Genomic DNA, 23,858 nt, shown 5'->3' with positions numbered 1-23,858 from the left:
CAGCACTACTTATGAAATGAAACTATTCCATTGGGGAGGAAGCGTCCTCACGTGTTTATGCTCAGCGTACCATGCATTGTCCAGCATATTGCTTATATTTATTAGCTTCACTAAAGCCTGTGGTTCCAAAGAGGAACATGGGCCACTGCCAATCTTCCACCACTCCGTTTTCTTCTGTGCGTCTTTCTCTAACCATATTTATTAAGGGTGCCAGTAATTCCAGCACTGACTGTAAATCATTATCAACAAGCAAACACCACGCCCCAGTTAGGCTTCAACTCTTTATTGTCCCTTTGATTTTTCTTCAAAATCCTTGCACATATTGCCATGATAAATATCAGAACACAAAGAAGATATCCTATTTTGCAGATAGTACATGACTATTTACATCTAGGCAACATCTCTGAAAATGGATCTTATTTTTTTTTAGAAAATGCATTGACCGGTATGTCATCATTCTAGGCTCCATGTTGTACAATATTGCAGCAGGAAACCAAGCATGTGCTTACCGCAGCCTGTCAAACGGAAGAGAGAGATAAACACATGGGGACCGACCGACGATTTTTAATTTTGCAGATTTTCAAGACGCGCACATGCTGCGATTCCACAGAAAAGCAAACGATCAAAGATGCGTACTGATGGCAAATTCGTAACACGGAGGGACTGTTGAGAACATTCTCTGAGAATGTATAAAAAGCAAATAATCCCTCAACCAATGATAGCAAATTTAAAATGTACAGGGTGGCTGGTAGGACAGAGTAATATTGTATTTCAGTGAATGTCAAGCCTCTACTTTGCATCGACCTAAAACTTCCTGCCAAGAGCTGCAGTCTTTTCAAGTCTCAAAATTTAGCACCACTCTCGAGCAGTGGCTCGATGCGCCTCTCTATCTGGCCTTGGAGGCGAGCAAAGTCCCGGGGGGGGGGGCCCTACATAAAAATTCACCAAAGTGGAAGAGTTTAATCAGAAGCACTGAATATTGCAAATGTAGTCTCAACCAAACAACAGCATGTATTTATAAACCTCAGTGCCTTTTAAAACAAGCTGGACTTGAAAGTTTACCACGAAATTTAAAATTAAATCCACTCACGCATGCCCCCTTTAACAGTTCTTGGGGGCAGAAAGGCAGCAAGTGCTAACATTTCAGAGAGCAGCACAATAATCAAAAATCAGCAGTGTAATTCTATCACAACTTCAGCTATCGTTGAGCTTATTCTATCCACTTCAAGCTTTATCGTGATGGACATGTTAAAGACTCAACTGAAAGTCTCAGTTGGACAGTCGGTAAAGAAAAGCTTCCTGTTTAAAGGGTTTATGGATAAAAGTAATTTTCTGACAAGACTATTCCTCACAAGAGGCACATTTAACTAAACACTTTCAGAGTGTAATAGGAGACTGCAGAGGGGAAAGAATTAAACATCTTAATTTTGCATACATTTCCCCTGTCCTTGCCACCAACCCGTGCAACTTTGGCTGATATAGCACAAAACATTTGGCTTCTTTCTGTATTCTACTGGGTGAGAGAAAACAATTTGCTTTCATTATATTCATTCCAAGGCATGAGACGAGACTGAATTTTCATTTTGTTTCTATATTTTAAACTAAAGAGCAGTGCAGGGAAAAAAAAAAAAAAAAAAGTTAGATCGCAATTAAAACTAAAATGCTCACTTATTTCTTGCTTATGTTATTTAATCCTTCTTGGCTCAAGGAAAATAAGTGCAGGAAACTAAAAAGTAGAAAAACGCTGGACCTCCATGTCGATGCTGAAAAATCGGGGATGTGAATCAATGATCATTTGTTCACGAAGCTTTTATTTCAGTGTCTGTGCCTAATGACTAACAGCAGTCAGTTGGTGTCCATGTGGTCGTCCAGTGAGTCAGAAGCTCCTCCGAGTGATGCAGAGGTAGTGGATGGTCTGGATGCACCCTCTCCATCTCGCCGCTGGTAGAAAAGCACGTATGCTGCCTTCGTCTGAAAAGGAGCAAATGATCATATGATAGATCTCATTAGTTCAATAATGATTGAACTTTTTAATTTCCCTGAGGGAACCCGCCCAAAGGGATCAATAAAGTTCTATCTAATCTAATACAGGGAAAACAATGAAGAGCCAAAAGATATTCTTCCAAATCATACATCAGTGCTGGGTAAGAACCACAGATATAAGTAACTCCGGGGACATGCCCGCACAAGTTTTTGGTATGCCCAGTTTCTTATTCTTTCATTCAAAGTGTGGGCGGATTGAAATGTTTCCTCTATGATAGATCTTGCACATCTGGACAATTTGAAAAAACAAGGTACAAACGAAATTCAAGCAGGTTGGGGTTTGTTTTGCCGTGAACTTCAATGTTTGCATCACAACCATATTAGTGATCATTTATTTATTTACAGAATATATATGCACCATGTGTCATACACTATATAGCCAAAAGTATGTGGACACCTGACAATTGCACCCATATGTACTTTTGAACATCCTATCCCACCTTCAGTCCCCAATGCTGTTTATTACAACCTCCAGTCTTCTAATGGCCATTTTCCACTACCCTTTTTCAGCTCGCTTCAGCCCGACACGGCTCGCGTTTCGACTACCTCAGAGCAGCACGACTCAGCTCGCTTCAGCCCTACTCAGCACCCAAAACTCGCACGGTTTTGGAGTGGGGCTGAAGCGAGCCAAACCGAGCCGAGTGAGGCTGGGGGCGTGAGGAGACACTCCCCTGTGCACTGATTGGTGAGGAGGAGTGTCCTCACATGCCCACACGCCCCGCGAGCACGCTGGGATCTGTAAACACCGTAAACCCGGAAGAAGAATTACTTATTACGAGAATTTCTGAAGCCTTATGCGCCTCGCCTCATCTATACGCTCTTGCCAGTATCTGTTGGCGTTGTCGGTGACAACAAGCCACAGCACCAAGACCAGCAACACTAACGACTCCATGTCCTCCATGTTTATTGTTTACTCTCCGGGTCATGAGACTACCGCTTAAAAGGTCACTGATGTCACTGTTTGCGCCGCCTAACGACATCACGTGACGTCCACCCACTTTCGCTAACTCCACCCAATGTGTCCACCCACTTCCAGCCAGCACGGTTCAGCGCGGTTGTAGTCGAAATGCAACTCCAACAGCCCCACTCAGCTCGACTCAGCACGGCACGGCTCAGCCCAACTCAGCCGCGTTGGTAGTGGAAAAGCGGCATAAGAATGCTTTCCACTTGAATTTGCAGTGTGGCTGTGGGGATCTGTCCATTCAGCACAACAAGAGCATTAGTGAGGTCAGACACTGATGTTGGGAGAGGAGGCCTGGTGTGCAGTCAGCGTTCCAGGTCATTCCAAAAGTGAAGTGTGTTCAGTGGAGTTGTGGTCATGGCTCCGTGCAGGCCACTCGAGCTCTTCCCCACCAACTTTGGAAAACCAGGTCTTCATGGACCTTTGCTTTGTGCATAGGGGCATTGTCGTGTTGGAACAGGTTTGGGCATCTTAGCCCATGTTTACATTAGACCGTATCAGCGGATCATCAGATTAACGTTTTTAAAACGATTAGTGTGCACACAGCAACACCAATACACGATTCGCGTGCACACAGCAACGCCAATACACGGATACGCTCGGCTCCACAGGCATCCTGCGCTCCAAATCACTCCGCCCTGAACAGCGAGTGCCCTCTGGAGGGTGCGCACTCCGGCCCTGCGCAGCTCACAGAGCGCGCGAGTGAAGTGAACAAGCAGTGTTTTCGGGACTGAGCCGCTGTGTGTGTGATCCCAGCGCATATCACTTACCACTTGCAAGTGGAAGGATGGCAAGCCTAAAGACAATTATAACTACACAATGGGCAGTATTTGCATCAGTATTTGCAGTATTTTCATACTTCTATACTCTTTAATGAAAGGTGATACAAGGCGGAAGTCCGCGCCGTTTTTCAGCAGTCGCGTCACATGACCAACGCCAGCGAATCAGGAAGGTGGATGTCACAGTGACGTTGTCCAATGAGACGCCAGCTAGAGCTCAGCACAGCGTATCCGCGTATTCTCAATGTTTACACAGCACCGGAGCTGACACGATCTGGATTGAATACGTGGACGCTGGCAGATTCCCGTTTCCCGGCGTTTCCAGGCGGTTTAATGTAAACGGACAGTGCATCTGTGAAGAAAACGAGACAGATACGGTCTAATGTAAACGTAGCCTTAGTTCCAGTGAAGGGAAATTCTTAATGCTACAGAACACAATGCCATCTTGACATTGTTTTGGCACAGTTTGGGAAGAAGCACATAGGTGTGATGGTCAGGTGTCCATAATCTTTTGGTCATTAGTGTGTGTGTGTGTGAGGAATATAGTGTGCTGTTATGGAGAGAAGAAAAAAAAAGGGGAGGGGGGGGGGGGGGGGGGGGACAACCCCACAGCGTGGTATGGTACAGCCCCTCCCCAGACCAGAGCAATTTGCCAATGCTCCTGATTTTTTTTTTTTGTTTGTTAAAGAATGAGATGTGTTCTGGAACGTCTGTGAAACAAGTTAGTTCTTGGTATCATGTCCATGATAGCAGCTACATCATTTCATCAGTAGCCACTTTTTTTCCCCCCTCTCGAAGATAAATAAATAAATTCCTTATCATGCCACAGATAACCCACAACTTCCTCTGCCCTGAATACACTCATGCCAAAAAACAAAATTACAACTTTGCCTCTGACTGTTAAAGTGCTAACGGTGACTTTACGCAAAAATTCTAAAACATACATTTCACAGAAAACTTGACGATATAAATGACTACACACTTAAATCTGTTTATTTGGACAGTCCACCATACAAGTCCCCATGTTAGTTGTTGCTATCGAAATGATAACTATTAGAAGAAGCAAGAGTATAAATAAACTTTGCAATCGGGAATATTTTCCCAACCATTGTGTGTACAGAAAATTAAATCAACACCTTCTAACCAACCTGCCCAATGACACTGTGGTATAAGCAAATATAAAGAGAGGTTTGAATACCAGTTCTGCTTTGTAGCAGCTGTGGCTCCACAGCTGGTATATATTTTCTATTCAACATGCTTGATCCATACAATACATTTTTTTAAAAACATTATGCCCATAAGAGCAATCACAAGACTACAGACAGATGCACAAATGTACTCAGATAAAAAGGACAGAAACTTGAGAACCTTACCACTATTTGATCCTCAGAAGCAGAGGACACACTGCTGTCATCGAAGTAATACCATTTCCCATCAGCCTTATTCTTAGCATATGCGGTATCTGGAACAGGAAGTGAAGTTACTGTTTTAGCAACTGAAAGACTTAAGTCTTCCCTTTTGTCAGAGCAGATAAAAGAAATGTATTTATTGCTATCTGATATCTATGAGAAATTAACGATAATTTCTCAATTCAAATAACGCAAGCCAAGAGACCTGTCAGGAAGGGGGGGGTGGATAAATATTAACTTGCTCTGAGGATGACCTTTCAGCAAAGGAAGTAAGAGTTTAAACAACAGGAAAGAATGCTAACAGAAAACTCACAGTGGCCTCCACCCATTCCTCCATAGTGGTTGGAGACTGCAACAAGGTCATAGATATACGGCTCGGCTTTAGGGTCGCAGACAAATTCAGACATGTTCAGATCCCTGTGGGACAACATGAGGCAGTGTTGCATTAGCACTACAGTAAAAGCTTCTTGAAACATTAATAGCAAGCGGAATGCTTGGGCCAATTCAAGCACTGAACCAAATGACTGTATAAACATTTGATTGAGCCTGACTGCTGTTTGTCAAGGGTTTGGCCCCTGGTCACTTGCTACATAACATTGAGAAATAATAAAATCCACCCAACAGTGAGCAGAAAGCAGAAGCAGTGCTTCTCCTCGCATGTAGAATTCCTTCACGTACAAGTATTTAACAGGAAGAGAAAAAGGTTTTAGCTGAACTAGAACATTCACGCATGACCAGTATTGCATGGTCTGTGTTGGCAACGGCACCAAGGCTCTGCAACAATTTCCAAATACATCCTGCAGCTACCCATATCCTTAAAAAAAAAAAAAAAAAAACAGTTGCACTGACACCAATAATAAAGTTATCTAATAAGATTATCCTCTTAACCATTTCTAAGATTTAAAATGTACACAACTTCGACTGTTTTTTCCATTTTAGAATAAGATATGATGGTGTGAACTTTCTCTGATGGAGAAGTGACAAAAAAAAAACCAACTTCTCATTAGGTTAAAAGTCTCAATCTGAGCAAATGGGGGAAAGAAAAAAAAAAAAATCATACAACACTCTTCCAAGAAGTGCTCTGTGTAGTAAATTAGGAAAAACACCTAACCACAGTCTAGACACTGGATATTTAAAAACAAATGAACCTGCACTACATAATCAGGGCTCGACATTAACAATAGCCTGATTGCCCGGGGCAACCATTCAATAGATTCGGACAACCAGACTCTCACAAATGCTTGCCCAATCGGGCAACTACCCAAATATGTCAACTTACGTGAAAAACGATGTTTATTCATTCATATTATGATGAAATTCCATCACGATTTGCGACTGTTTGACTCGGAAAGACCGCGGCCACGTTATCATTACGGGATGTTCAACAACTAGCGGAATTCACATTTGCACATCGCGGGCTCGTAATGCAGTTTCCCATTGCTAATAATTATCGCGTAGTGCATATTCAGTGTTCGATTCAGACCCTCCAGGATTTCGCGATGTTTCGATTTGCAACTTCAGCGCAAATTCAACCAATCCCCGCGAATTCAGGGCGGTGTTGCAATTATATCCAATCACCGCAACTTTCCCGCAAATTTGACCAATCGTTGGCGTCGTCTTGAGGTGATGTCGACAAACTACCTTCCGCCTTACTTCCGTGTATACGTTCAAGAGAAGCAGCATGTGTGAGTCAGTGTTTATATAGGCTTAAATTCTATTACTGAAAGTGTGTTATGTTTACAGTGAAGGACTGTGCGCACTTTACATTATTTTTTTTTTACTTAATACAAGAAATTAATGGACGCCAACATTTTTGCCAAAATGGTATTTTATTTTCCATTGTTTAGGCAGCTTCAGCATCATACTGAGAGATTCTGTTCAAATTGTTTTTTTCTTCTATGAAGCCTGAGCCATTTATTTTATTAGTTTATAATTATTGTTTAATTTAGTCTTCAGGAGAGACTGCCTGCACACAGTACTAGTATTAATAGTTTTTCTTACATGAAAGCTGAGGCATTTATATTATATTTTAACTTTATGTTGTGCTGTGAGGTTCTATGCACTTGAACTTTTGAACCAACAGGAGCATTTGGATAAGTAAAGCCTATTTTTCTGCATGTTTGTAGTCCTGGTAATCTTTTATATTGGTAAAGTTGTTTATAGGACCATTTCTCAGTGTCTCTTTTTTTTTTAAATCAATAGTTTTTCCGTAATAACTTAATATTTAACATATCACTCAATTTTAATCACGAAAAGAGAAAATCGCAACAATTTCTCGCAACTTTCACTTCCTCCCGCAATGTAATCGCAACAAAAACCTAAAAACACCGCAACTTTCATCGCAATTTTTTGGAAAACCCCCCGCAACATCAGACATTTTAGCCCACAACAATCACAAAAAAGGCCCGCGGAATCCTGGGGGGACTGCCTATTGGTATGTCCTTCACTACATGACTAATTACCGCATTACTCACACGGGGCGCTAGTGTCAATGCTTGTTGATACAGACAGCGTCTGAAAAGGTTGAAAAAAAAAAAAAAAAAAAAAAAAATGTAATATTTGGGCAACCATGTTCTGAGTTCAGGCAACCAGATTTCTACAAATGGTTGCCCGAATGGGCAACCATGTCTCAAAGTTAACGTAGAGCCCTGATAATTGTGCCTTAAACACGGCAAGCCGATCCATTAGGTAGGAAAATAACATAGCAAATTAAGTTACACTGGGCGGCAGTAATGGTGGTGCAGTGGTTAGCACTGTCACCTCACAGAAAGTAGGTTCGGAGTTTGAGGCTGCCGGTTGACTGGGGCCTTTCTGCGTGGAGTTCGTATGTTCTCCTTGTGCCTGCATGGGTTTCCTCCCACAGTCCAAAGACATGTGGATTAGGTCAACTAGCTACTCCAAGTTGTCCATAGGTATGAATGCAAGTGTGAATGGGTGGGTGAACCCCGCCTCTCGCCCAATAAGCAGTACAGAAAATGGATTGCTGGATGGATGTATTACACTGTACAATTTCAGCAGTCTTTTAAAAATATAACTAGTCACAATTCAGGAGATGATCCCAATAAAATCTAGGGCAAATTCTAAAGCAGACTACGCAAGAACATATTCCTCATATAATCTATAGACCCTTTTCACGTGATGTCACGACAAACGCGGCCACCATTTTGGACATGTACTACCAGTAGTTTACCACAGCCAACATTGAGGAACGGCAGCAAAGAAAGTTTTTACTTTCAGCAAGACTTCCATCATGCCACTGTATTGTTGTGCACCTGGATGTAGTAACCATCAACAAACAAGGCAAGGGTTATCATTTTATCGGATCCCGACGGAGAAGATGGATAGCAGCCATTAACAGGAAAGATTGGCAGCCCTCGGCATACCAGCGCTTGTGTAGTGACCACTTTGTTGGAGGTAAGACGAATAAAATTAGCCAGAAAAGGCATTACATTGCTGTTAACATTCTGTGGCGGCAAGTGTGTAACCAAATAGGTTAAAATAACCCATTGTAACGTCTTTGTTCTTCTGTAGTAGCTATTGTTGGCTAGCTAATGTCAACAACATAGTAGCTAGTATGTTACTGTAGCAATGTTTACGTTCAGTCATTTGGATGACTGTTAAAACCTTTCAGTCTCAAGTTTTTCCTTTACTGTATTTACTAGTTTACTGTAATTATGATCCGGCAGCTATTTACACCGGATCCAGTGTAAATAGCTGCCGGAGCCAACGTCCGAGGTTCTGGAGCGCGCTCCGGCTTGCTCCCCCTCAAATTAAGCCCTGTGAGGTTCCAGAGCACGCTCCGGCTTGCTCCCCCTCAAATTAAGCCTGTACAGGGCTTAATTTGAGGGGGAGCAAGCCGGCGCACGCTCCAGAACCTCGGACGTTGGCTCCGGCAGCTATTTACACTGGATCCGGTGTAAATAGCTGCCGGATCATAATTACAGTAAACTAGTAAATACAGTAAAGGAAAAACTTGAGACTGAAAGGTTTTAACAGTCATCCAAATGACTGAACGTAAACATTGCTACAGTAACATACTAGCTACTATGTTGTTGACATTAGCTAGTGCTAACAGCTAGCTGCTAGTGCACTGCTACAACACAGACACCGACCCTAATAATACAGTTCTTGGTCATTGCCTGGTAACAGCAAATTTATAACGGGCCATGTCTCAACAGACTAAGAAGTTATTTCAATGACATTTAATAACATTTTGTTTATCCTGAGGACCAAAAGTAAATGAAAATGTGAACAAACCTTAGCTGTAATAAGATGGCGACCACCGGCTCCAGGGACGACCCGCTGATGTAGGCATGTTACCCAGCCTGACAAAATATTTGTACGCATCCAAACTCTTATACGCTTTCAGATAAATACCTGTGTATGGCGATGGATTTTTAACGACATAGGTATACAGATCACGTGGGCCGAAGTCAGGTAAAGACGAGGGCTTCGTGTACTTCCGTACGTCAGTGAGCAATCCTGGTGGAAGCAGGTAAACGTCGTTCTCTAAGCCTGCTAACCTCAATTTTTGCAAATACCTCTCCCTCTGCTCGCCCTGTAAATGCCCTACGTTGCTGAATAGTGAAGGTGTCTTCTGCATCTCGCTCCTTTTTCTTTTATGTTTTTCGTTTGTCGCCTTCCTCGCATTCAAACTGATTCGAGCCAAAGTCCACTACATGTCCAAAATGGCGGTCGCGTTTACGAAGGTCACGTGACTGAAAAGGGTCTATACCAGGGGTCTTCAATCCTATCCGCAAAGGGCCGGTGTAGCTGCAGGCTTTCATTACAGCCAAATTGGAGGCTCACTTGATTGTTGACTGGAGACGAGGGTGAAATGATTAAACAAGTGAAATCAGGTGTAGCTCCTGCTTGGTTGGAATGAAAGCCTGCAGCCACACTGGCCCTTTGTGGATTGAAGACCCCTGGTCTATACCATGAAAACCCTCTAACAGACATGCTACTAAAGAAAAGTTCTATATCCTGCTAACAACTTGAGCATGATCCATTTTCTACACACGAACAAGCATGTCATTTGCGTTCTAGACCAGTGACGCGACACAACGGATACCTGCTGTTACTGCTTTAACCCTTATATTGTGTTCGGGTCAAAATTAACCCGTTTTCAAGTTCAAGTTTGTAAAAAGTACCATTTGGATTTTTGTACTGGAATGAGGCTTCATCTAATCCTCAGACACATCTGATTACATGCAGCAAAATTGATTTTCACCATTTTAGTAAATTCTAAAAGGTTTCAAAATAAAAAAGTTACATTTGTGGTGTTACGGGTCAAAAATGACCCGGCAGAGAAGACTGGCTATTCTATGCATCACTTAAAAGCTATGGGTTGCTCTGGGGATCAATTATGGCCCAATATGCCCAGTTATGGCCCACATCACACAAACACAAAGACAAACACACACATGCATGCAGATGTGCGCACGTACGCGCACACACACACACACAGGCCCCCTTCTCTCACACATGCACAGACAGAGAGACACAGGAACACACATGCATGCAGGCGCGCGCACACACACACAGGCTCCCTACATCACCACCCCCCACGTGAACTCGCAGCATATTGATACCCTCTGTAGGATGGGATATAGAGGGCTACCGCATGACGTCACCGCGCCGCGAGATTTTGTTAGGCGCCATATTAGAAGACCAAGTACATGCACTCACAATATAAAACAAAGTACGAGCGAGAGTAAAGTGACACGATGGATGAAAATTCGGGTTATGTGAATACATTACCAGCTGCAGAAAGGGCACGGTATGTGGAGAAACTGGCTGTGATTGATGGGTTTAACCCATATGATAAGACTCAGAAAAAATTATGTGAATCCAAGCACACAGTTTAACGCAAAAGTTCGTTTATATCCCGACCTTGTCAGCTGTCAGATTTATGTTAATGGACCCGGTAAGCTGGTAAATAAATTTTTTTTTTTCCTTTACCAAATTCTAACAGAAAACGAGAGCGCCCGAAAGGGAAAACCGAGCCGAGCCACCTCACGGCTGTAATGCAAATTGCTTTCCTCCTCGGTATACAAGTGCGCTTCCATGGCAGGGAAAAAAACTACGGTACATTCTGCCGCCTATGTAGTCCCCTATTTAAACAAATAGGAGTCATTCAGGATTCAGCCATGTTTTTGCTCGACCAAAGTTATACAGTATTATGAGCTTTAAATTGCATAAATAAAACCATTTGGTGAAACTTTGAAGAAGAGATTGTACTGGTTTAAAGTTTTTACCTAACGTTTTCATGTCGACTCCAATTAATACACTAGTAGAATCGATGACTAGTTTAGTAGGCCAAAACTTTTTTCCATTTTTGACTGTACCAGCCTGAAAAAACTTGCGACAGTCAAATGGAAAAAAAGCAAGCTGGTCATGTTGTACTGGACTAATCTATGACTGATGAGTATAGTAAGTGATACTAGTATTCATGGGCGTAAAAATGCGTATGGACGGTATGGACGCGTCCATACCAATATTCAGCTGAGTTTAAAATGTCCATACCATTTTTGAATGGCGAAGCCGCGATGCGGGAAATACTGAATAAAAACACCAAACGCGGTATTGCTTCCAGCTGATTTTCAGTTGTGAACAGACCTCTCAAAGACAGCTGACTATTGGTGGGGACAGGTAAAAAAGCTTTATGAAGCTTTGATTGGCCCACCTCCCGTTGCCTTGACGTTGCTATGGTTTTTTGTTGTCATTGGCTGTAAGCAGTAGCAAGCGGTAAAATCAGCATCCAGCTCGCTGCTACAGCAAAACAGCACACAGGCAGTGATGTCGGGCAATAAAAGAAAACGTAAGGAGGACATAAGACATTATTTTACCCAGTCAACGGTAAGCTATTCAAAACAAAATAGCTTTGTTATGGCCCTTTTCCACTACCCTTTTTCAGCCCGACACGGCTCGCGTTTCGACTACCTCAGAACAGCACAACTCAGCTCGCTTCAGCCCTGCTTAGCACCCAAAGCTCGCACGGTTTTGGAGTGGGGCTGAAGCGAGCCAAAGCGAGCCGAGTGAGGTTGGGGGCGTGAGCAGACACTCCCCTGTGCACTGATTGGTGAGGAGGAGTGTCCTCACATGCCCACACACGCCCTGCGAGCACGCTGGGATCTGTAAACACCGCAAACCCGGAAGAAGGAGAATTACGAGAATTTCTGAAGCCTTATGCGCCTCGCCTCATCTATACGCTCTTGCCAGTATCTGTTGGCGTTGTCGGTGACAACAAGCCACAGAACCAAGACCAGCAACACTAACGACTCCATGTCCTCCATGTTTATTGTTTACTATTCGGGTCGTGAGACTACCGCTTAAAAGCTCACTGATGTCACTGTTTGCGCCGCTTAACGACATCACGTGACGTCCACCCACTTTCGCTAACTCCACCCAATGTGTCCACCCACTTCCAGCCAGCACGGTTCAGCGCGGTTGTAGTCGAAATGCAACTCCAACAGCCCCACTCAGCTCGACTCAGCCCAACTCAGCACGGCACGGCTCAGCCCAACTCAGCCACGTTTGTAGTGGAAAAGCGGCATTAGAGAACCTCTTCAGACAGTGACGTTTTCTTCTGCCAAGCGCTCGACTCCAATTGTTTAGCTTCTGCCTCAGAAGGCAAAAACACCTTTTGTCATATGATCCTGTAACAGCAAGGAGTTTCTGTTTGCAATCTCTCTCTCACACACACAAATAAATGCTTGTAGGTAATGCTAAATGTTTACTTATATTTACTTTTTTCTTGCTCATTGTTTGCATGTATATGCATATGTATATATGCATGTGTATATGCGTATGTATGTAACCTCTGCAATAAAATCTGAAAATGTAAAAATGTGAAACAATTGTCATTTAACCCTTTCAACTTAATGAATAAACATTTTTGCAAAATGCACTACAACTACCAAAACTCTTCACACTTCTACCACCCATACCTACATTACTTCCAGATTCTGAAATTGCAGTAACTCAAAAGGAAGCACATGATGTTTCAAATGTGTGAAAATAGTAAAAGTTGTGTGAAAATGAAGCAGCAGCACATAATTTTGATTGATTGTGTTGTTGTATTTTGGGTAGGTCATCCACTACAGCGAAATTCACAGCAACTTCAATGTCCACTTTCTCTGTGTGATAATGTATTGCCCGTATACATGCAGATGTTAGCCTAAGACTAAAGACTAAGTGTACCTGGTGCTAAAAATCAAAATAACACAAAGGAATGGACAACCAATCATTTGTACAGTGTAGGCCACATTTCGTGCGACAACCATGGCGCACTGGGGCGCTTGGCCAAATTATGTCCCCACCAATATCAACACCGTTTTTACGCCCTTGCTAGTACTGATACAATAAAACAGACGACTGTAATCTGGTAGGCAGCACGATTTATATTATTTCTCCATGTCAGATACATAAGGAGGACCTGACACCAATTCTGCCATCTGTTTGCTACCCAGACATTGTAAACTATTTGTTGTTTACACCCAGTGCCTACACTGCTGATGACTTGAAAGCCTACAAACGGCTACAGGCTTACAATTATGTTGTTAGTGGCTTGGTTCGTGATATTACAGCTGTTATTAAGAATAACCTACACATTAGTTATGGCCAAGGTAATCTTGTTGATACTTATCTTTTAATAATATATCTTTTCAGTTGAAAAATTAATACTTTGTTACTATTAAGGTATCCATAATTTAGGTTAATTTCTCCAAATTATACATATGTATTTATGATACATGTCTACACAACAACTATGCTTTATTTATATAATAGGAGGGAGAGCAAGCCCCAAACCATCCTAAATTATTATTATTATTATTATTATTAAATTGTAGAAGTCTGGGAGGCTTGCTCCTCATACAGTTATCAACTTGGGGCCAATTTAGCATGTTTTAAATCTGAATTTCTTGCGTTTGCGCACCTCAAAGTGTCCGCAGATCATGCACAGACATCCATTATATCCACAGTTTTTTGCCAAGTCTCACACAGGTTTCTTTCAAGTCTACTGTTGGGCCAATAAATCATAAAACAGCTCAGATTTGTTTAAGTCGTTTGCCACTCCACTTTATTCTCGTGGGTTCACATACCGCTGCCATTATTTCCCCCTAATCACGAGTTTGTTGGTCTTCCAAAATGGCGCAGGGTCTGTTTACTTCCGGTTTCGGGTGACGTCAGTGAAAGGGGTCTATTATCAGTTGAATTCTGTAGGAGCATCAGTAAACATGAGCAAGAGGTATACTGTTCATGAGGCGCTGGATCACATCTTTGGTCATGACAGCGATCCTGAAGACAGAGGGGAAAGTGAAGCTGAAGGGGATGTCTGAGGATGAGGATGAGGTTCAGCTTGACCCTGAACAAGACCAAACATCTGAGGAGGAGGACCCAGATGTCACAGATGCTGAAAGAGAGGTGTTCAAGTCAAGAAGAGGTGACATTTCATGGTCATCAAGCCCTCTTCAAACCCAATGCAGGGCACCAAGGGAGAACATCCTCAGAATGACTCCAGGTCCTACCAGATACGCTGTGTCACACGCCCAAGACATCAAGTCAACGTTTGAACTGTTCTTTCCACGACCTCTTCAGATTATCCTACTCGAGATGACCAACATGGAAGGGAGAAGAGTGTTTGGTGATAGCTGGATGGAGTTGGACAAAACACAGCTAGATGCCTACATGCGACTGTTGCTTCTTGTGGGTGTGTACAGATCCTGTAATGAAGCTACTGCCAGCTTATGGGATAGTGAGTCAGGCCGCCCTATTTTTTGTGCCACAATGTCGCTTCAAGCCTTTCATGTATTATCAAGAGTGCACACACACACACACACACACACACACGCAGTGTTGTTAATCATTGTTCATTTTATGGTTTAATTGGTTGGTTAAATGGTATGGTTAAATAAAAGTTGGTTTTATGGAAAGAAATTGACTTGTCTTTATCCTACCATTTATCTATATGGGTCAGTTTTGACCCGTAACACCACAAATGTCACCATTGTTAATCATTTTAAATTTAAAAAAAAAAAAAAAGGTTTTTTTTGGTAGGTGTACTCTAATATCAGTTTATAAGACATTTACAGTTTATAATTACTCATTCTGTGAGTAAAAGAAATATAATAAGTGAATTTAAACAGTTTTTGTAATTAAAAAACGAGTGGTATATTTTAAGACACAAGGTCTGTGGAGCCAACTAAAAAAAATTCCAACAATGGTTCCATGGATATGAATACATACTAAGTTAGCAATGAGGTGAAAAACAATATTGGAAGAAAACTAGTGATTTTAAGCATTTTCAGGCTGATTTAAATCACGGGTCAAATTTGACCCGCTAACACTACAGATGTGAACAGCTTTCTAACACATTACAAGGGTTAAGATATTTATGCTGAGGATGTAGGTGATCAACGAAAATTTGAATTTGAAATGGAATTAAAACGGTTGTTCTCAGATTACCAGATGGCAATGTTAATTTTTTTTTTTTAGTGGAAAGGGAACAATTCAAGATAAACTGAAATCAGCACTAACATTCAGATAAAGGCTAAATAGTTGTGTCACAGCAATTTACAAATTTCATCTATTCTTCCCATCATTTAAAAAAAAAAAGCAGCCACTTGGGTTCACGAAAACAGCACAACTTCAGTGTACCTGCAGAGATTTAATCTGAACTGCTACGCCCTCCAAATTTATAATAATTAAATATGAAAGCCTTCGGGATAATAAACAATAGATTAGACAAGATCATGCCTGAACCTGTGTTTTAATACCTTGATGCCATCTGGTGGAGAAAAATGTTCCTGTCAAATTTTTCACTTGAGAGACTCCGTACTTTTAATAAAAATCATCTAGCCTATAAATCAAAATGAGCATTACCATATACCGGGAAAACGTACCAAGATGAAGTTTAAAAAAAATTCATGTAATTCAAGGAGGACATTTCCTGTGTGTCGCCAATACTATCTGACCTGATGGGGAAATCAACCACAGTATCCAGTTTGTCTCTCCAGCAGCGGTTGTAGGAGAAGCGTTTCAGATGAACTACCAGAATGCGGGGTAGGGACCACAGATCAAACTTCTTTGTAGCCTGCTGGTGCTTCTTACACGTGGGGCAGTACCTACACAGTGAGACAGCACAAATGGTTTCTCTACAGCCCACACAAAATGACTTCACCCGAAACCAATAGTTACCAGTAATACTTCTTTACGTCCTAACAGTCACTATAAATGAAGTTCATCATTTTCTACAATCTAGCAGTGTGGTGCTGTTAATTTTAGGTGAGAACATATACCATGGATCATGCTCTCCCAGAGTCTCCATGGTAGTGAAGAGCTCGATGCATTCCCTTAGAGCCACTGTGGTCTTCTTTTTCTGAGCTTGCATCATGCTCTCATGTTTCTCATAAGCCTTGAGACAGACAGAGCAAAGCTTACATCATTCTCAAGAGTACAACATTCAGACTTCACCAAAAACATTTTAAATAAATAAAATTAAAAAAAAAAAAAAATCCAAAATCATATGCTGACCTCCGCCTCCTGGTCATTGTAGCACAGTCTTTTGGTTTCTGAGTCCCAGTCAATTGCTACTGTGGAATGTGCTGTAAAGATTTTTTTGACTGGTTATTTTGTTTTACTGTTTGTTTGGGGCTTTTTTTTTTGGTCATTTAAATATTCAGCTCTCCAAAACAAAATGTACTATGAAAGAAATCACAATTAGTTACGTGTGAATTTGAGGACGTTGCCAGCTAAGTGACCAATGTTGGCTGTGCCAGAAGAGTTCACCATGCTAAAAGAGAAAAGTTTAGGCCGTGAAGAACAAGTCTTTCCAGAAGTAGTAGTAGTAGTAGTAGTAGTAGTAATGGGTCCATTCTCAGGTTCTGAGGTCTCGTCCTCCCCATCTGCAGCCTCTGATTGGCTGCTTTCTGGGTCTGGGCTCACCTGGTGGTCCATAGCCTCCTCTTCCCCTGGAAATACCCCAAAAAGAAATAGGACTAATCAAAAAAAAAAAAAAACCACACACTGAAAGAATAAATAATGTTGCCAGTTATTTATTGAATCAGTCATTCCACTCACATGTACAAAATATCCTGGTTCTTACCCTTATTCTGTAAAAGACAATATTCCTACTAAGCTGTTTACATGAATAATGAAATTGAATATTCCACTAATATTCCTGTTTATATGCAGTCATGCATACTCCAGTTGTCTAGCTGGTTTGTGTACAATGTACAGAGCTGACCGTAAACAGGCAAGAGGCCAGAAAACTGCCATTAAACCCCAATTGAGAGACCATACCTGCAAACTCATGAGAGTTGAAAAAGGTGACAAACTACCGGTAACCCCCCGGCCCCCTTAAACAGCGCGCGATCAAGGAAAATAAAGGGAAAAGACAACATTTAAAACAAAGACAAGATTTATTCATTTTTAGCTTTGCAATTTTCAGTTTTGCATCTGACACCTCATTACATTACCATTAAGGAAGGAAAAGTATAAAAAGTAAAAAGTAAAATTTGAATTTAAAAAAGTAATTTTTGAAGTGTGACACTGGAAACTTTCTTCAGCAGACCAGTTTATCATTTTTTAGACCTTTTGGCCCGAACAAGCTGTTCAAGGGCACGTTTATGCTGCTCTGCCATGTGCCTCTTTCGCTCCATGCTATCCTTCTTCACCACCTCTGCCCTATTACCAGCAGCACACCAAATTCAGCCCTCCTTTCCTTCAGTGCTGCCAAATTCATGGTGAGTGAGTGAGTGAGATTCTCTCTCTCACACGCACAACTAACTGGTTCTCTGAATACAACCGAGATCAACACATATTACGTTATAATTTTGACAATCCCACCAATAGTTTCACATAATGATTTCTCTTACCCAAAACACGCGTTTATAGATCCTTATGTTCAATAAAAAATGACTTTATTCAAACTGATGACATTTTTTTCTGTTTTGTTTCAGCCCACAGAAACATCTTCCATGTCGCGCGTTCGGTTCAAACGTAACAGCCCCGCCCCTTGCGTCTTACGTCATAAAAACGCGACTCACAGACCACCAAATCACAGGTACCAAAAAACCACCATAAAGCCTCTTTAAATCGCACTCATCGTAACACGGCTTTCTCCGCATACTAAAAATGTTTTTCCGTCTCCAGATGTAATATAGAGTTCCGGAAAAAATCAGAAAATATGATTCCGTGAGCTGTTTTCAAGACTCAGTGTCCCGTTCTGCATTGCGTTTGGATGATCTCTGCCATCCTCCTATACACACCCGTATTCAAGAAAACCACGCCTCTATTCAGTTACAATTCGCGGATACTGTCCAGCGTTCTGTAAGACTATTGGCTCGTTGGAATGTCATCCAATCAGAGAGACGTTTGAAGTATGAAGAAGGCGGAAATGGTATGAATGTGGGTGTGAGGAGAAAAGTAGTAGTAGTACTTTGAAGTAGTAGTACATTGAAACCAAACGTTCGGCAACGTTGCCTCACGCACCCCCCCCCCCAAAAAAAAACACTCTTCGGATCTACATGATTCACACAAGTGACCTATTTTGGGATCAAAACGGCGAATTTCGCCGAAAGGTGACTAGTTTGCAGGTATGAGAGACACATTCCAAATACGCCGCACATATGTCCAAAGAATGCTCTTAAAACCCAAACAGCATATCCCACGTCTTGATTTGGAACACTCAAACAGAATGCGCCATTTACATGACCTGTATCAAATTCAGAAATGGTGTCATTTTGAAATAGTGGAATATTAGCGTTCATGTAAACATACTGAATGATTCAATCAATGAACCAATGACTTCATAAAATTATTGAAGGAGCCTTATTATACAGTGCCAGTAGAGTTCACACCCCTGCTCATTCAGAGATTGTGTATTTTGACTATTTTCTACATTGTCGAACAATACTGAAGTCATCAAAACTATGAAATAATATATGGAACACATGGAATTATGTGGTAAACCAAAAAAAAAAAAAGTGTGAGATCTCTCACACGTTTCATATTTTAGATTCTCTAAAGGAGCCAGTGTTTCCCTTGATGACGCTTTGTACACTATTGGCATTATCTTAACCAGCTTCATGAGGCAGTCACCTGGAATGCTTTTCAATTAACAGGCGTGCCTCGTCAAAAAAGTTAATTAGTGCAATTTCTTGCCTTCTTAATGCGTTTGAGATCAAACAGTAAATAGCCCTATTCCACAACTGTAGTAATCCATATTATATCAAGTACCACTCAACTAAGTAAAGAGAAACGACATCCATCATTACTTTAAGACAGGAAGTATCTTAACAAAAATAAAGAAAACCCACTGAATTAGAAGGTGTCCAATCTTTTGACTGGTACTGTATTCCCAAATACAGACACACCATATTGGCTATCTAATCAAAATTAAATTTGGCCAATTAAAAAAATTATTTCTTACCATCACACACTCCATTGGGCCCATTGCATGTTTCAGAGTGGTTGCTGTCAGTGGTAGAACAAGCACTGCCGGATGCCCCATTGGACAGCGGGCTGCTACAGCCACTTAATCCTGCATTGTGGCTGGACACTAAATCTCCACCATCTGAACGGCTACTAGAGGACGTGGCTGTAGCAAACACTCTGCTCTCCATCACGGTACCCTGTGAGTGCTTCACGTAACGCCTAAAGAAACCAAGGAAAAAAGAATGGCCTTTAGTATTGGTGAATTTTGATCATCAAATGAAAAGTTTCAAAAGACCATATGCCCGTTACATCCATCGATGTATTTACCATACACAAATTAAATCTGTACTCAGTGTCATTAAATACATTCAAGAAGGGGGGTTAACAAGGAATTTCTGGGATAAATGCAGCTCACACACAATTTCTAAGAGAACACCCACCCAATCCTCTCCAGCACATGCTCATAAAGTGTGTCTGGGGAGAGGTTGTGGCGTGGAACAGTGATGAGGAGTGGCTGTCCAAACAGCAAGGTGCACGAGGAGCCTCCACTGTGCTTCACATCTCTCTCCCTGAAGTATACTGGCAGATTCATCCGTTCACTGTCCTCCTCCAACACCTCATAGCTAAAAACACATACATACAGAAGGAGAACCGTCAAATTCTCAAGCTCACAAGTTCTCAATGCACACAAGTTGGTTTCAGTAATTAAATGCATTACATGAATTCAATTATATGACTCACATAAAGATGTCATCTTTTTCCATTATGTGGTTGAGACCTTCGTCCTTTCTGTAAAGTTTATGGAATCTGTGATTGTAAACGTCAGCAACAACCATCTAGATAAGGGGGAGGAAAAAAAAAAAATATATATATATATATATATATATATATATATATATATATATATATATATATATATATATATATGGCACAAAGACACAAATTACAAATAAACAGCAACTGAAAGTAAAAATGATGGTATGAAGTTTAGAAGGAACAGAATACGCTTTCCAAGTCTCACATTCTCCGCAGGAACTCCAGAAAGCTTGGCCAAAGCGCTGCACAAATCTGCCACTGTTCCTAGTTTAGGGACCACCACACGAAACTAGGAGAGATGGAGAATAAAGAGGGCAGATCATGAAGGCATTCATTTGATCCTTCCCATCCATGTTAACAGAATCACTAAACGTCAATCACTTGCACAATACTGCAAATAAAACTGAAGGGTCAAGTTCAAGGCTATTATATTCCATGTTATTTAAATACAAGCCGTCTTAGCAGCATGTGATGCATTATGTTATAAAACCCATGAGTTTAAAGACAAAAACAGGCTGCAACAAGAAGGATGCGATTGACTCATACTTGCATGGGTCTGGACTGAGGGTCATTGCGGACCAGTAACACCTCCATGGTGCGATCTTTCTTCATAGGCAGTGGCAGTGTGAGGTAGCAGAAAGGGTCAAAAGTGACAGACACTTTGGAGCACTCTGGGCAGACCAGCGTGGATTTGAACAGGCCATGGAAGATATCCACAATGATGGAATCATTACGTAGGCGATGGTTCTTCCATGCCTCTTTAGCCACAATCTGTCAAAATAAAAACATGGGAAGATTTGCGTTTCCCCGCCATACACACAGGATATTACACAGTTGCATGAAGACTTGAAGTTGATCTTCGAGGACTGAATTTATACATAGAGTAAGTGAAGCAAACGAGTGAAATATTTTTTCCCCAACACAAGATGATAAACTTCATATCTTTCTACCACTGTGTAATGCTCTTTAGATTATTATGGATACAGCCACAAAAAAAAAATTAAAAATACACAAGTTAATCAAAAGATTTTTAATTTTGAACCGGTTCACCATTTTAACAACGCACGTCAAGTCAGTAGGAAAGACACCATTGGAGTGAAACATCAGGAAATGAGTCACTCAGATCCGTGATGTATTTCATATGAAAAATGTGAGTTTTTCAACACAAGATGATAAACGTCACATCTTCAAGCCAACGTGTGATGTTCTTTTTATTACAGACAAACAAAAAGTACCTAAATTTATCAATTTCCTCACAAGTGGCATACAGAGATTTACGTTCTCCATGTCCCGGATGTAACTCGTATAGGGGTGAGGGGAGGGAAAAGAAAGGGAAAAAAAAAAACACGAGTGGCGTATCTCATCTCATCATCTCTAGCCGCTTTATCCTGTTCTACTGGGTCACAGGCAAGCTGGAGCCTATCCCAGCTGACTACGGGCGAAAGGCGGGGTACACCCTGGACAAGTCGCCAGGTCATCACAGGGCTGACACATAGACACAGACAACCATTCACACTCACATTCACACCTACGGTCAATTTAGAGTCACCAGTTAACCTAACCTGCATGTCTTTGGACTGTAGGGGAAACCGGAGCACCCAGAGGAAACCCACACGGACACGGGGAGAACATGCAAACTCCGCACAGAAAGGCCCTCGCCGGCCACGGGGCTCGAACCCAGGACCTTCTTTCTATGAGGCGACAGCGCTAACCACAAGTGGCGTATTTCCCAGTAAAACATTCGTGTCCATATAATACATAGTGAACACAACATTTCTGTGCTTAGCTCGACCAGTAGTTTATATTACTGACGTTGGCCCATTACTTTTAAACAAACTCAAATACGCGCAACATTCACATAGGATAACACATGTAGACTAACAAAACATTTTCTAATCTGTTCGATCATGTCAGATGGCAAGGAAAACAGTTATTAGTTCGAGTCAGTGCTTGTGAAAACCACCAGTCATATTGTAAAACACTTTATAACTACCTCATCTGGCCTGCCCTCTGCATCTCTCAAGGCCAAGTAAGGCTTCTTTTTGACACGGTTCAGGTCTTCGTGTAGGCCGTCAAGCAAGAAGGCCAGAAGCTCCTGAGAGTCCTGCTGCTGGTACCCTGAGAACTGAGGGGCAAAACGGCCAACCTGTGTCTGTGCACAAGAGACACCGTCCTTCACAATGAGCACTTTCAACATAGCACTGGTTTAATAACATTTAACCTTTCTATACTATGCCAAATGTCATCACTTTGATCCTTCTAGAGGTTTTGATGTATTCTCACACACTGACAGACCAAGAACTAAAATTCCAACAGCAGAGCTCGTTTCTGAATAACTTACTTTAAAAGTGCGGGGAGCCACATAGCTACTCCGACTGAGCCACATCTGTTTGATCAAGTCTGCAAAGGCCTCGGCGATCTCCCCTCGCATTCCTAAGGGATTGTCTCGGTTGATCTCAGCTTCATACTGGTCCTCCAGAAAATATTCTGTCAGTGGGGGTGAATTGCTTAGACACTGGAAAAGATAAAGTGAACACCACACAGCATTTCAATACAAACATCGGTCTGTTTGATTGCAGATGCATAGGTGATAACGATCAGGATCCTTCGGAACGGAGCGTGTGAAAGCCATCAGTTACATGCAGTTGTGTGTGTCGTGCATGTACGTACCTGGAGTGCAGAGTTCATGAAGCAGGTGTTGCCCAGATTGCTGAGGCCACACAGGCCAGGCTGAGAGGCAGACTCTCTATAACTGTAGGAAGAGCTGTACGAGCTGTATCCTCCCAACCTACAGAAGAGGAACAGCTGTTTTTTTCTCTTTGTATAAACATTTAACTGTGAAATGACTGAATAGGATTTTTTTTTAAATTTAAACTATGATGATCCCTGATCAAACACAAAACGAAGTCATAACTAAGCTCAATGGAAACGCACCGACTGGATTAAAATAAGATGCGAGCGAAGAACAGACCTGATTCCAGAGGAGCTGTTGTTCAGCATGTAGCTTGAGTTGCTGCTGCTGTCTCCATTGGTTACTGTGGAAGAAATGGTGGCAGAGGAATTGGAGGACAGCTTTGGTGACGTTGTGAAAGTCCTAGAGGTGGCTGTACTGGACCTGGAATTTAAAAAAATAAAATGAAAATTTCATAAATTAAAAAGATAATTATAAAAATAAGCAGCTCAACAGCAACTGATACTGGCAGAAATGTAGCACGGTGTGTAAAGGTAAATATAAACCTACGCACTTGGGATGGGAGGCTTGTCTGGGCCATGTACCATCTTCATTCTTTCTCTCAATCACAAGTACCTGTGGGCAAACACATCAACATGAGAAACATAACTGAAGCAGACGTGCGCGCACACACTAGCGGATTTGTTTAGTTGCCGTGACAGTTTGGTGATGTTCAGACA

The 23,858-nt window shown here is 41.7% G+C and overlaps 1 protein-coding gene across 1 annotated transcript in view; it reads right to left on the bottom strand.

Annotated features, from left to right (window-relative positions):
- Positions 1–267: 267 nt before the first annotated feature.
- Positions 268–23,858, bottom strand: part of usp4 (ubiquitin specific peptidase 4 (proto-oncogene)) — a 48,656-nt gene continuing 25,065 nt past the window's right edge. Inside the window, exons 6-22 of the mRNA XM_060919531.1 lie at positions 23,693–23,754; positions 23,419–23,562; positions 23,118–23,235; positions 22,789–22,962; positions 22,441–22,599; positions 20,994–21,218; positions 20,653–20,736; positions 20,373–20,467; positions 20,072–20,254; positions 19,627–19,850; positions 16,922–17,164; positions 16,728–16,798; positions 16,493–16,608; positions 16,169–16,318; positions 5,506–5,609; positions 5,157–5,245; positions 268–1,971 (exon numbers count right to left, since the gene is read on the bottom strand). Coding sequence (XP_060775514.1) covers positions 1,846–1,971; positions 5,157–5,245; positions 5,506–5,609; positions 16,169–16,318; positions 16,493–16,608; positions 16,728–16,798; positions 16,922–17,164; positions 19,627–19,850; positions 20,072–20,254; positions 20,373–20,467; positions 20,653–20,736; positions 20,994–21,218; positions 22,441–22,599; positions 22,789–22,962; positions 23,118–23,235; positions 23,419–23,562; positions 23,693–23,754 — 2,367 coding nt within the window. The 3' untranslated portion in view covers positions 268–1,845. The remainder of the gene's footprint in view (positions 1,972–5,156; positions 5,246–5,505; positions 5,610–16,168; positions 16,319–16,492; positions 16,609–16,727; positions 16,799–16,921; positions 17,165–19,626; positions 19,851–20,071; positions 20,255–20,372; positions 20,468–20,652; positions 20,737–20,993; positions 21,219–22,440; positions 22,600–22,788; positions 22,963–23,117; positions 23,236–23,418; positions 23,563–23,692; positions 23,755–23,858) is intronic.

This window comes from Neoarius graeffei, chromosome 4, assembly GCF_027579695.1.
Source record: "Neoarius graeffei isolate fNeoGra1 chromosome 4, fNeoGra1.pri, whole genome shotgun sequence".
Taxonomy (NCBI): Eukaryota; Metazoa; Chordata; class Actinopteri; order Siluriformes; family Ariidae; genus Neoarius; species Neoarius graeffei.
This window is presented reverse-complemented; position numbering and strand designations above follow the sequence as displayed.